Below are 14,861 nucleotides of genomic sequence, written 5' to 3' on the forward strand. Positions count from 1 at the left end.
CCATAGTTCCCCCATGCCGGCTCAGGAATTCTGGGAATTGAAGTCCACGAGTCATGAGGGGGCCATAGTTCCCCCATGCCGGCTCAGGAATTCTGGGAATTGAAGTCCACGAGTCATGAGGTGGCCATAGTTCCCCCATGCTGGCTCAGGAATTCTGGGATTTGAAGTCCACGAGTCATGAAGGAGCCATAAGTTTCCCCATGCCGGCTCAGGAATTCTGGGAGTTGAAGTCCACGAGTCATAAAAGAGCCAAGGTTGCCTACCCGATTTAGTGGCTGTTCGAAGTTACAACTTCACTGGAAAAAGTGACTGACGAACGTTTTTCACACTTACGATCTTTGCAGCCCTTCCCGTGATCACATAATCAAAATTCAGACCCTTGGCAACTGACACACATTTATGACGGTTGCAGCATCCTGGGGTCACGTTATCATCTCTTGCGACCTTCTGACAAAATCAGTGGGGAAGCCAGATTAACTTAACAACTGTGTTATTAACTTAACAACTGCAGTGATTCAAGATTGTAAAATGGGGCAAAACTCATTTCACAAATGCCTCGCTTAGCAGCAGAGATTTTGGGCTCATTCTTGGCCGTAAGTTGAGGACCACCTGTACTTCCTAGATTTTAAATTTAAACGAGGGATGCTAGGCACGGACCTGCTTTTTTAGGTTATTTTGAAACGGCTAATTTTAATAAGAGCTTTTGATGGTACTGTCTTATCAAACAAGGAAGGAAAGAAAATTGACCGTTTGACAAAACGGCGGTTTACACGGAACGGCGGGAAGATTATCCCAGTGATTAAATATCCCCCCCCCCTTTTTTTTACAGGAGAATCAGGTTTGGGAAAATCCACTTTAATCAACAGTTTATTCCTGACGGATTTGTATCCTGAACGTTACATCCCTGGAGCTGGAGGTAATTTGGGGGTTTTTTTTTTTTTCTAAATCGGCATTTCTCAGTCTCGGCAATTTTAAAGACGTCTGGGCTTTCATCTCCCAGAAGTACGTGGCTGGGGAATTCTGGGAGTTGAAGGCCTCACTTCTTAAAATTGCTAAGATTGAGAAACACCATTCTAAATTTCATAGGATTCCAATTTCACCTTCCTTCCTTTTAAACCAGGGGTCTTCAAACTTGGCCCTTTTATGACTTGTACGCTGGCTGAGGAATTCTGGGAGTTGAAGTCCACAAGTCATAAAAGGGCCAAGTTTGAAGACCCCCTGCTTTTAGCCGAAATGGCCAATCCTCAACCTTGATGAGGTCCCAAGTCCCTTTTGGTGGTCTTTCTAACCAGGTTTCCCAACCTTGTCTACTTCTAGGTCTGCGGCCTTTTAAAACCCCCATAATTCTAACAAAGAGCTATGCAGACTGTGGAATTCTGGGGTTTAACATCTGTAGAGATTCTCAATCATCCAGGTCATGGTTGTCCCCCAAAAGACAGCTGGACTTTGGGGGGTCTAACCTGCTTATTCAAAAGGCAGCTGGGCTTTGGGGTTGAATATTTCCTATCTCTCTCTGGTAGAAAAGATCGAAAGGACGGTTCAAATCGAAGCTTCGACTGTCGAGATTGAAGAGCGAGGGGTCAAGCTGCGTCTGACTGTCGTGGACACTCCGGGCTATGGAGATGCCATCAACAGCCAAAATTGGTAGGTTTTGCTCTCCTTTCAAAGACAGCTGACCAATATCTGGGCTTCCTTGGGCCAGACGCCACTCTGCCCATCCCCATCGTTACGCCGTCACCTTCTCATTGCCAGTAAATCTCTCTTGACCTTTTCCTGAGAATCTCTGAATGGCTGGACCTCGGCCACGGTGTTGTCAGAAGAATTTCCTGTTGATTGTATTCCGATGCTTGTGTTTATTCTTTGGAGAGATTTCTTGAAGTTCTGCAGATCTGAGTTCTGCTTTTCCTTTTTTTTCTTTTTTCTTTTAGACCTGGGAGGGAGACGCTAAGCATGGGTGGGAGCACAAGGCGTTCCAAGGCCCGTTGCTACGTCACGGGCTCGAATTTGCTGCAGAGAATTCAAAGGATTGTAGAAACAATATTTTTTTAAATAAAAATAATAATTCCCTGTCAGTTGGAGACTTCCTTTTCCTTCCTCTCCCCAACCAATAGGAAGGTGGTGTTTCTTTTCTATTCATCACCTTCTCACGGCGTTAAGGATGATGTAGGATCCAATCCGAGTCAGTCCCCAGGACCAAAGGGTTGGTATTCCAAGCTTTCAGACTATGTTGGAGCCCATTCTCAAGGAACTTCTCTCTCTTTGGAATGTGTAGTGCAGGGGTCCCCAACCCCTGGTCCATGGACCGGTACCGGTCTGTGGCATGCCAGTAACCGGTCCGCACAAACAAGCCAAGCCCCATCCATGGGATGCAGGCAGCACACAAAACCACACACCCTCCAGTCCATGGAAAACCCTCTCTCCATGGAACTGGTCCCTGGTGCCCAAAAGGTTGGGGACCTCTGGTCAAGGGCAGGGGGTCCCCAACCCCCGGTCCGTGTACCAGTACCGGGCCATAGTATGCCAGCAAACAGTCCGCACAAACAAGCAAAGCCCCATCCATGGGATGCAGGCAGCACACAAAACCACACACCCTCTGGTCCATGGAAAAACCTCTCTCCATGGAACCGGTCCCTGGTGCCCAAAAGCTTGGGAACCTCTGATATAGTGAGTCCAAAAGCTTGGAAAAATAAACCTCTGGTCCCAGTGACCGACCTTGATTGGATCCTGCAACATTATCTTGGGACGCATGTACAGGGAGTCCTGGACTTATGACCACGATTGATCCCAAAATTTCTGTTGTTGTGAGAATTTTGCCCCATTTTATGACCTTTCTCGCCACAGGTGTTAAGTGAATCATTGCAGTTATTAAGTTAGTAACACGGTTGTTAAGTGAATCTGGATTCCCCCATTTGACTTGGCTTGTCAGAAGATTGCAAAAGGGGATCACGTGATCCTCCGGGACACTGCAACCATCCTAAACATGAATGAGTTGCCAAATGTCTGAATTTGGATCACGTGACCACGAGGACGCTGTAATGGTCGTAAGTGTGAAAAGTCACTTTTTTCAGTGCCGTTGGCAAAAAAAACACCCACCCATAATGAACAACATTTCGCTTAACGACTGCAAGCTGAACAGCCACAGTCGTAAAATGGGGTGTAGTCATGCTTCGTGGACACCACAACTTATGACCGTAATTGTGGACTCGGTTATGGTTGCAACTTGGGGATTGCCTTACGCCAGGAAAACATGCAATGATAAGAAAGGAACAAATAGTTTTTTTTCCCAAATCCCTGTCTCATTGTAAAAATTGTTGTTTTTTGTAGAAGTTTTTATTAAGTTTTTTCCATACATACAGCAATAATTTTTCAACCAACGTGCTGTCTGAGTTTACATTTGCTAATACATATTTAATTCTTAATCTTTTATTCTTTCCTCTAGCCGTCGATAAAATAAGTCCCAAGTTTGATAATATTCTGTTTCTTCTTTTTCTTTCAGTCTTATAATCAGTCTGTCCATCTCTGTGCGTTCTAGTATTTTTTTGATTATTTCTTCCTCTGATGGTATTCCTTCATTTTTCCAATATTGCGCAAATATAATTCTTGCCGCTGTTGTGACATGCAAAGCCAAATAAAAGCTTTGTCTATTAAGTCTTTTCTGATATTATACCTAATTAAAAAAAAAAGTTCAGGTTTAAAGTCTGCATGTTCTCCCAACGTCTTTTCTAGCCAAAAATTGTAAAAATTGTTTCTTCTCTTCTTGACCCAGTTTCAAAACCATCATCCATTATATCGACAATCAATTTGAAAGATATCTTCACGATGAGAGCGGCTTGAATAGACGCCATATTGTAGACAACCGAGTCCATTGCTGCTTTTATTTCATTTCCCCTTTTGGACATGGGTAAGTGTTAAGGTGGTTTTTTTTTGTGTCCCAGGATATAAGCCTTGCTGAATAACTTTCTGCAGGGGCCCTTAATCTCCACTTTTTGTATTAGCCAATTCAATTAAAATCATCTTTGGATTTTCCAGACTAAAACCTTTGGATGTGGAATTCATGAAGGCGCTTCATGGAAAAGTGAATATAGTTCCTGTCATAGCCAAGGCAGACACTTTAACTTTGAAGGAAAGGGAACGACTGAAGAGAAGGGTAATTTGTCAACTTTTCTGGGGAATTCTGGGAATTGAAGTCCATCCATCTTGAAGCATGCTGGCTGGGGAATTCTGGGACTTGAAGTCCACCCATTTTAAAGCATGCTGGCTGGGGAATTCTGGGAGTTGAAGTCCACCCATCTTAAAGCATGCTGACTGGGGAATTCTGGGACTTGAAGTCTACCTCCCTTAAACCATGCTGGCCAGGGAATTCTGGGAGTTGAATCTGCCCAACTTCAAGTTGCTAAGGTTGAGAAATATTGAATTAAGTCTTCTTTACATTTAAAGAAACGAAGAGTTTTAAAACTCCTTATTCAACCCCCTTAGCCTCCAGAAAACCACAGTTTCGATCAGAATAGGGCTGGAAGGGACCTTAGAGGTCTTCTAGTCCAGCCCCCCTGCTCAAGCGGGAGACCCTATGCCTTTTCAGACAGCTGGCTGTGCTTAGTTGTTTCCCCTTCTTTAGCCTTGACGTTACCAGCTTGTAAATCCTCGCTGCTTATTTTTACATTAAATGTCCACGGATAGTTTAACAAAAGCCCTGGCCTTCATCTAGAGCAGCAAAAGGGCAAATAAACATCTAGCCCATTGTTTGAGTTTTGGTCCATTTGAATCAGCGTTTTAAAACTTTTTTCCCCCTAACAGACTGGCTTTATAAGGCAAATGTTTCATGTTGATCCAAAGCTTTGAAATTTCAGCTACTGTATATTTTTCTTCCTGAAAACATCTCTTTAGTGCAAAATCTCTAATCAAAGCAGGGGATCAAAATTTGCCATTCTTGGCACCGCTTCGAAGGTTTGGGGTTGTTGTTTTTTAAGATGTTTCTGCCCTTTGGCAATCAATCTAAAGTAAGGATTAGGTGTGTGTTTTTCCCCCCTTTCTGGTTTTTAAAAATTATTTGAATAAGCAGAAAACTGAACGGTGGGTCTTTCTGTTAAGGAAGCCCATCCTGAAGGAATTCCTGTTTTGACTTAATGGAATTGAATCTTCTTTTTTCTTCCAAAAAATAAAAATAAAAATTGAGCCTCTCAAGTGGGAATCGATGTGCGCCCGATTCACAAGCCACACCGTGCCGATTTTTCGAGGAAGTTCAAAAAAAAAAAAAAAAGAGGAATGACTCTGCAGGAAAGGAAACTTTACATTTTGACTTCTTTCTCTCTCTCTTTTTTTTTTTTTCCGCTGGGAAGCCTAATCTTTAAGATGCACGGAGCCTCTAGGGGCCCATAAACTGATGTCTGAAGCAACAAAATGCAGTTTTTATTGTTGGGAGTATGAAACGCAGTTTGTTTTCCTTGAAATTCTTCCTTTCTTTTTTTTTGCTTTTTTCCTTTCAGGAAAGCACTTGGCTGAACAGCTGAGATATATTATTCAGGCACCCTTTGCTGGTTTTCCCGCCATTGTTTTGGGATTTTACAGTTTTATCACCGAGATCTTTGCCCGGAGAAACTGGGCTTTCTTATTCCCCATCACTGACAAACAGCAAACTAGCCAATGTTGGCCAATCCCCTCATGCTGGGTTGTTCCTGGGAGGGGTTTTGCCCTCCTACAACCTATTATTAAAGCTTCTGTGATTTTGCTAATTCTTTAAGTCCTGCCTTTGGAAAATAGCCTGCCAGATGTGCAAAATGCGTGTGCGTTTGTGCTTGGATGGATTAGGTCTGGATGTTCTGTTCTGTTCTGTTGATCTTTGGGAGTTTTATTAATATTATTATTATTATTATTTTGCGGAGAGTTACGTTTTTCTATAAGAGAATTGGTAGAGGTTGAGTGGAGACAGTGATCCCATTTGGAGTAGGGGATACGTCTTGTTACGAAACCAGGCAAACGACTCTGGGCACCGTACCGTGATGGGAAATTAAGAAGATCTTGTGGTTTGACTTTAACTAGGAATTGTATTTTAAATAAACTGTGCTGGGGACCACGGTTTAAGTAAACCAGGAAGGGTGCACGGAGTCCCTGCTTAATAAGATAATAAGCTTAGAAAGCATTGATCAACCAAAACCATACGGCAATTTTTTTTAATGCCTCGGGTATGGTGTTTAACTGTTCTGATTGTGTATTTTGATCTCATAAGGTCTTCCAGAATCCTTTGGAGTGGGCAATGATAATAAATCTAAATAACGGCATCAACATTAACCTGCTTAAAAGCGCCATGGAGCCCAGCATTACAAAATGCAAGAATGAAAAGGAGAAAGCGCAGAAAATAAAAGAAAGAAAAATACATATTAAAGGAAAAGAAACATATAATAAAGAAATGACTTCCGCTTTCATCAGAACAACTAAACAATTTTAGCAAATTGTCATCTTTTCCGAAAAGATGAAAAATGATTTCTTTTTCTGACAAACAGGCTCTCCGCTCGGCTTCATCTCTGAGAAAAACTCCAGAAAAAAATAAACACAGGTCCCACCCTGCAAATCAAATCAGTCAAATAGGGCAGAATCTAAGCCGCCTCTGTGCAAATACAGTTAAGGGCTTTGTCTAGAATCGGAAATGATGGTTTCTTTCTTTCTTTCTTTCTTTCTTTCTTTCTTTCTTTCTTTCTTTCTTTCTTTCTTTCTTTCTCTCTCTCTCTCTCTCTCTCTCTTTCTCTCTCTTCCTCCTCTCCCTTCATTTCTATTCTTTTCTTTCTTTCTTTCTTTCTTTCTTTCTTTCTTTCTTTCTTTCTTTCTTTCTTTCTTTCTTTCTTTCTTTCTTCATTGGTAGGTGTTGGATGAAATATCTGAGCATGGCATCCGGATTTACCAACTGCCCGACGCTGATTCTGATGAGGATGAAGAGTTCAAAGAACAGACAAGAGTCCTGAAGGTAAGCTGATGCCACCATGTCATTACAGAGAGTCCTCGACCTAATGACCGTTCGTTTAACGACCGTTCGAATTTGGAACGCTGCCCAAAAGTGACGAGGACCAGTTGTAAGTCCCCTTTTCCCCCCCCAGTGCTGTAATAACTTCAAAAGGGCGCTAAATGAATGAGTAGTTCAGTATTGTGCCCTTGGATTCTTTCTACAATCAGCACCTCAAGAATGTGCCTTCCTGAATGCCTTTAAGCCCAAATGATGGCATTTCTGAAGGGGGAGCTGTTTTGCTGTTTCTGGGGTCAAATCATGGGTGTCAAGGTTGAAACCTGGGCAGCTACATGCCTTTGCATTTCAACTTGCCTTTAGAGTAAGGTGTGTATTTACTTTCAAGTGGGTCAGATGGGGAAACGAAGCTTCTGTGATTCCACGGGAGTCGGTGAGAGCCTGAAACCTTTTCAAGGACACCAGAACAGGTGCGGAGTTGAAACAGACGGTTCCCAAAACAAAGTGAATTTTGGCTATTTCTTCTCACGGTAGTCTAGGCTTAGCCACTGGTTGTAATAAACCCGGGGTTTGTTAAGTTGAGGACTACCTGTAATACAAAGGAAGAAAATGAAAGGAATGTAAACAGAACAGAAGTAAAATAACAGAACCATAAAATAAGCGAAGACCAAGGAACACTATGAGAATAATACATCCATATGATAACCGACGGTCTCTCCGCTTTCCGATATGGCAGATGACATGGAATTCTTCCTCCTCTTGACTCCTCCAGGCCAGTGTTCCTTTCGCTGTGATTGGGTCCAACCAGCTAATTGAAGTGAAAGGAAAAAAGATCCGAGGCCGCCTCTACCCCTGGGGGGTGGTGGAAGTGGAAAACCCTGAACACAACGATTTCCTCAAGTTACGCACGATGCTGGTGTAAGTAGCGTGCCTTATTTGGCCTCTGTTTGCAGGCAAGCCTTGTGAATTGGGTTAGCTAGCAAAATCTCACAGATATCACTGAGATAAGAGATAGGTATGTAGGTGGGTGGGTGGATGGATGGATGGATGGATATACCGATTGATAGATAGACCGACAGATAGACCGACCGACAGATAGATATAGATATGGATAGATGGATGGATGGATGGATGGATGGATGGATGGATAGATAGATGATAGATAGATAGATAGATAGATAGATAGGGATGGATGGACACACAGACATAAGATAGATAGACTGACTGACAGATAGATCTAGATAATGGATGGATAAATAGATGGCTATAAAGAAAAAGAAAAGTAGAAGAAATGGATAGACTGATAGATATGGATAGATATGGATGGATAGATGGATGGATGGATGGATAGATGGATGGATGGATGGATGGATGGATGGATGGATGGATGGATACATAGACATACAGATAGACAGATAGATAGACCGACAGATAGACTGACTGACCGACAGACAGACAGATAGATCTAGATAATGGATGGATAAATAGATGGCTATAAAGAAAAAGAAAAGTAGAAGAAATGGATATACTGATAGATATGGATGGATGGATGGATAGGGAGACAGATGGATGGATGGATGGATACATAGACATACAGATAGATAGACCGACAGATAGACTGACTGACCGACAGACAGACAGATAGATCTAGATAATGGATGGATAAATAGATGGCTATAAAGAAAAAGAAAAAAAAAAGAAATGGATAGACTGATAGATATGGATAGATATGGATGGATGGATGGATGGATAGGGAGACAGACAGATAGACACCAAGAGACAGATAGAGTGATCAATTCCTGGCTGTTTATCCTTAATTCCATTTTGCATCTTTGGAAAGAATAACTTCCAGTCCAAGCGTTCCCTCTACTGGACAATTTTCACGCTACACTTGAAGATTTTGTCCTGTTTCTTGCTAAAAGTCGTCCCGGCTGCCGAGGCTTTTTAAGCAACTCAATGGAAGACATGCCATTGATTTAATGTCCCTTCTGATTAGCCCCTAATTGTGTTCCTTCTTTCAGGACACACATGCAAGATCTCCAAGAGGTAACCCAGGATTTGCACTACGAAAGCTTCCGGTCGGAGAGACTAAAGAGGACCGGCAAGTAAGTTCTTTGCGTCTCGTTGCTTTCCTACGTTGGCTGCAGCTTCAGGTCTGCCTTATAAAATAATAATAATAATAATAATAATAATAATAATAATAATAATAATAATAATAATAATAATAATAATAATAATAATAATAATAATAAAGTTGGAAGGGACCTTGGAGGTCATCTAAGTCCAACCCCCTGCTCAGGCAGGAAACCCTATACCATTTCGGAGAAATGGCTGTCCAGTCTCTTCTTAAAAACTTCCAGTGTTGGAGCATTCACCACTTCTGGAGGCAGGTGGTTCCACTGGTTAATTGTTCTCACTGTCAGGAAGTTTCTCCTTAGTTCCAGGTCGCTTCTCTCCTTGATCAGTTTCCATCCGTTGCTTCTCGTCCTGCCTTCAGGCGCCTTGGAGAATAGCTTGACTCCCTCTTCTTTTTGGCAGCCCCTGAGATATTGGAACACTGCTATCATGTCCCCCCTCGTCCTTCTCTTCGTTAAACTCCTAATGTTACCACTCCTCTTTGTTATTGGGCAAACTGCAAAAAAGGGCACCAATTTCCTTTTAAATAACCTCTCTGGAGGGTTAATGAGCAGAAACTAGCTATAGATTCAAGTGGCACAATGGCCTATAGGTTCTCCTGCTTGAGCAGGGGGCTGGACTAGAAGACCTCCAAGGTCCCTTCCAGCTTCTACTCTGCTCTGCTCTGCTCTGCTCTGCTCTACTCTATGCCTCAATGTACAATCATGCCGGCCACCTGAAGGGAAGGGTCTTCAACAACGCTGGCTCCCTTGGCCAAGAAACAAATGAGCACTGCCCCCTAGAGGCAGAAATGACTGGGCAGGGGAAACTTTTACCTTTTTAAAACCTTTAACTATAAATTCAGCAAAAAAAAAAAGGATGGTGATTGCAGATGCTCCCCAGAGGTAGAGATTCCAGCCAGGAGGGATGTGAAATGCCATTTAATAGGAGGTTTGTCCTATATGTGAGAACAGACACCACGACTTATACATTCAGAAAGCTGTCACAGAGCAGGCTATTTTCAGAGGCGTAGGTGCTTCAGCTTTTGACAGCCCAAACACCAGCGACTCTCCTGACCCCTTTAAAAACTGACAGATGTATCCTTGCATAACCCGGTTGTTGTTGTTTTTTGCAACTCAGCCTGTTCACAGGGGGTGTCTTTAAATAGTCTGTAAAATCAGACTATTTATCCATCTCATTCTCTTCCCCTCTTCTATTTTTAATCTTACCACCTTGCTTTACAAAGAATTCTGGGGGAAAAAATATGTATACTTACAGGCCATTTTCTAACATCAATTTACCTCATCAGTATCTTAAGCTGCGTGGTTGATTATTATTATTATTATTTACATTGCACCTAACTAGTGAGAAGCCTGTTCCTCTGCTTCTCTTTTGATACGTCTAGAGCATGTGCAGAAATATATATATATATTTTAATTAAAAGGAATGAGCATATAGGCGTGAGTGTAGTTCTTGCCTTTGTGAATTAAAAGACATACATGAAAGAGAGAGCAGAAGGGAATTAAAATTGTCCCAAAGTTGGAGGCTAAGACGGAAGAAGCTATGGAAATTTAGGACATTTCCCAATGTGAAATGGAAGCCAAGAATGGGAAAGAGAAATCAATAATGGAAAACAGGAAAGCTTTCTCTAGACTTCGGAAAGCATTATTAGATTATTATTAGATTCGGAAAGCATTATTATTAAGAGCTGGTTTGATCTAGTGGTTTAGGCACCAGGTTGGGAGACTGGGAGACTGAGTTCTAGTTCCGCCTTAGCTATGAGACCGGCTGGGGGACTTTGGACCAATCACCAGGAGACTGTGAGTTCTAGTTCCGGCTTAGCCATGAGAGCGGCTGGGGGACTTTGGACCAGTCACCAGGAGACGGTGAGTTCTAGTTTCACATTAGGCATGAGAACGGCTGGGGGACTTTGGACCAGTCACCAGGAGATGGTGAGTTCTAGTTCCGCATTAGGCATGAGAACGGCTGGGGGACTCTGGACCAATCACCAGGAGACAGTGAGTTCTAGTTCCGCATTAGGCATGAAAACTGCTTGGGTGACTTTGGACCAATCATCAGGAGATGGTGAATTATAGTCCCATATTAGGCATAAGATGGGTGACTTTGGACCAGTCACCAGGAGACAGTGAGTTCTAGTTCCGCATTAGGCATGAAAACTGCATGGGTGACTTTGGATCAATCACCAGGAGATGGTGAATTATAGTCCCATATTAGGCATCAGATGGGTGACTTTGGGCCAATCACCAGGAGACTGGGAGTTCTAGTCTCACCTGGGCCATAAAAGCTGTCTGGGGGATTTCAGGCCAATCACCAGGAGACTGTGAGTTCTAGTCCCGCCTTAGGCATGAGAGCCAGCTGAGTGATTTTGAGCCAGTCCTTCTCTCTCAGACCAACCCACCTTGTCGTTGATGTGGGTGAAATAAGAGGGGAGGAAGGCATGTTGGATGTGTTCACTACCTTGCGTTATTTGTAAAAAAAATAAATAATCAAAGATGGGATGCAAATAAAATCAATAATCAAAAATCGAGAGTTCTCTTTGTCTGAATTTGGCTTTCCCTGCCAGTTTTTTTTCAGAGGAAAAGTCTACAATTCAGGCAGTGTCCAACTTGTTACAACTGAAACAATACCTGTTCTTTATCTTTTTATTTCTGCGGTCCACAGGCCTGCCGAAGAAGAAGTCCTGGACAAAGACAGGATCCTTCAGCAGAAGGAGGCTGAGGTAAGTAAGGACCGAAAATCCAAACCGGGGGGGGTATACGTTGTGTTCGAATTTAGTTAGCGTTAACCAACAGTGATAAGTCTTTTAAAGGATGCACATTTAACCATGGTTAAAAGAGCCAAGCCAAAAAAAAAAACAGTAAAGGGGCAGAGGATGGCCTAGTGCAGGGGTAGGCAACCTTGGCTCTTTTATGACTTGTGGACTTCAACTCCCAGAATTCCTGAGCCAGCATGGGGGAACTATGGCCCCCTCATGACTCGTGGACTTCAACTCCCAGAATTCCTGAGCCAGCATGGGGGAACTATGGCCCCCTCATGACTCGTGGACTTCAACTCCCAGAATTCCTGAGCCAGCCTGGCTCAGCTTGGAAACCTCTGCCTTTCCCCTCAGCATGGCTGGCTGAGGAATTCTGGGAGTTGAAGTCCACAAGTCATAAAAGAGCCAAGGTTGCCTACCCCTGGCCTAGTGATTGAATTTGTTCTATACCGTATCTCCATTTATTTATTTATTTATTTATTTATTGGGAATTTTATTGAAGAATTGCAGAGTTCTTCAAGGCTTTTCGCTTTACTCTTTGGTAAATCCAGTAGGGAAAAAAAAAATTACCCAGATCGCTTTCTTGGTTTCTCACGTGTATTTTTCCCTTTTAACATTTGAGAATCTGAGCTAGTGTCTGCTGCAGATCCAGTGAAACACCCTTTTTCTAAGCCGTTCTCTTGGCCTGTCCGACGTAAATCCGTTTTTAATACCCTCTCTTACATGTCAAATAAAATTTGTTCTACCTCCTTCAATAACATCTTTGGGACATAATCTATCCACAGAAGCAGACATCACTACTGACGTTGTTGATATTGTGGCTAACTCTTTTTCTGATTCCATTCTTCAAAAATGTCCTTCGGTATTTTTAGTGCCGTAACCATCTTTGCAAGCCAGTTTATCCTTCCTCTTAGCTAAGAAACTGCCTGTTCTCTAAAAGCAGTATTGTAATGTTTGAGGAAGATGGAAAAGCAAGACTAAAAAGACACAGGAAATGGGTTCTGCATTCCTTGGACTTCGTTGGGAGCACAAACATCAATTTCCCTTTTAGTTTGTTTGCTTTTTTTATATATTCTGAGCAATAATAGTGCTTGGGACTCTGTTTACAAACCTGGAAAGTTTATATAACCTCCGAGTGTGTGTTTTTCTCTCTCTCTCTGTGTGATCAAGAGATCAACTTTGGCTCAACAGTCATTCTGGATTTTATCAGGCGATAAAAATCCTTGACTTTTGAGAACCACGAATCTTTTCCATGCTTTGTCTCAGCTGCCAAACAGGCCTGTTTCTTACGGGCCTTCGTTTCGTTTTGTTTTTGCTGGATTTCGCTTCCTGTGTACTGACTTTAAATATCTCTCTCTTCTTCCAAATATAAACCTGGATGCCTTTAAAAAAAAAAAACAAGCCTTGAAACAGGAACTGGTTCTTCAGAAGCAAAAAGCATGATGCGAGTCTCTCATAAAAGCCCACCGGTTTTTATCTGATCTCTGAAATGTAAAAGAGGTGCTTTCTCCTCCTTTAATTCAGCATCGTTTAGCTTTCTCCGTTGGAATATTCAGACGGGAAAATTAACCGGTGCTCTAAAAAAGAAACANGGACTTCAACTCCCAGAATTCCTGAGCCAGCATGGGGGAACTATGGCCCCCTCATGACTCCTGGACTTCAATTCCCAGAATTCCTGAGCCAGCATGGGGGAACTATGGCCTCCTCATGACTCGTGGACTTCAACTCCCAGAATTCCTGAGCCAGCATGGCTCAGCTTGGAAACCTCTCCCTTTCCCCTCAGCATGGCTGGCTCAGGAATTCTGGGAGTTGAAGTCCACAAGTCATAAAACAGCCAAGGTTGCCTACCCCTGGCCTAGTGATTGAATTTGTTCTATACCGTATCTCCATTTATTTATTTAGTTTATTTATTGGGAATTTTATTGAAGAATTGCAGAGTTCTTCAAGGCTTTTCGCTTTACTCTTTGGTAAATCCAGTAGGAAAATTTTTTTTACCCAGATCGCTTTCTTGGTTTCTCACGTGTATTTTTCCCTTTTAACATTTGAGAATCGGAGCTAGTGTCTGCTGCAGATCCACTGAAACACCTTTTTTCTAAGCTGTTCTCTTGGCCTGTGCGACGTAAATCTGTTTTTAATACCCTCTCTTACCTTGTCAAATAAAATTTGTTCTACGTCCTTCAATAACATCTTTGGGACATAATCTATCCACAGAAGCAGACATCACGATTGACGTTGTTGATATTGTGGCTAACTCTTTTTCTGATTCCATTCTTCAAAAATGTCTTTCGGTATTTTTAGTGCCGTAACCATCTTTGCAAGCCAGTTTATCTTTCCTCTTAGCTAAGGAAACTGCCTGTTCGCTAAAAGCAGTATTAGTAACGTTCGAGTAAGATGGAAAAGCAAGACTAAAAAGACACAGGAAATGGGTTCTGCATTCCTTGGACTTCGTTGGGAGCACAAACATCAATTTCCCTTTTAGTTTGTTTGCTTTTTTTATATATTCTGAGCAATAATAGTGCTTGGGACTCTGTTTACAAACCTGGAAAGTTTATATAACCTCCGAGTGTGTGTTTTTCTCTCTCTCTGTGTGATCAAGAGATCAACTTTGGCTCAACAGTCATTCTGGATTTTATCAGGCGATAAAAATCCTTGACTTTTGAGAACCACGAGTCTTTTCCATGCTTTGTCTCAGCTGCCAAACAGGCCTGTTTCTTACGGGCCTTCGTTTCGTTTTGTTTCTGCTGGATTTCGCTTCCTGTGTACTGACTTTAAATATCTCTCTCTTCTTCCAAATATAAACCTGGATGCCTTTAAAAAAAAACAAAAAACAAGCCTTGAAACAGGAACTGGTTCTTCAGAAGCAAAAAGCATGATGCGAGTCTCTCATAAAAGCCCACCGGTTTTTATCTGATCTCTGAAATGTAAAAGAGGTGCTTTCTCCTCCTTTAATTCAGCATCGTTTAGCTTTCTCCGTTGGAATATTCAGACGGGAAAATTAACCGGTGCTCTAAAAAAGAAACA

The 14,861-nt window shown here is 42.2% G+C and overlaps 1 protein-coding gene across 2 annotated transcripts in view; it reads left to right on the forward strand.

Moving 5' to 3' along the window:
- The window catches only part of LOC107297609 (septin-2), a 34,491-nt gene that overhangs the window by 10,405 nt on the left and 9,225 nt on the right, over nt 1-14,861 (forward strand). For both annotated transcript variants that reach the window (XM_015826973.2, XM_015826972.2), the window contains 8 exons: nt 830-916; nt 1,521-1,644; nt 3,767-3,901; nt 4,030-4,147; nt 6,854-6,955; nt 7,722-7,867; nt 8,971-9,054; nt 11,747-11,804. In XM_015826973.2, the coding sequence (XP_015682459.1) occupies nt 830-916; nt 1,521-1,644; nt 3,767-3,901; nt 4,030-4,147; nt 6,854-6,955; nt 7,722-7,867; nt 8,971-9,054; nt 11,747-11,804 (854 nt within the window). The remainder of the gene's footprint in view (nt 1-829; nt 917-1,520; nt 1,645-3,766; nt 3,902-4,029; nt 4,148-6,853; nt 6,956-7,721; nt 7,868-8,970; nt 9,055-11,746; nt 11,805-14,861) is intronic.

Source organism: Protobothrops mucrosquamatus, unplaced genomic scaffold, assembly GCF_001527695.2.
Source record: "Protobothrops mucrosquamatus isolate PMUCROS unplaced genomic scaffold, P.Mucros_1.0 scaffold3411, whole genome shotgun sequence".
NCBI classification, from domain to species: domain Eukaryota; kingdom Metazoa; phylum Chordata; class Lepidosauria; order Squamata; family Viperidae; genus Protobothrops; species Protobothrops mucrosquamatus.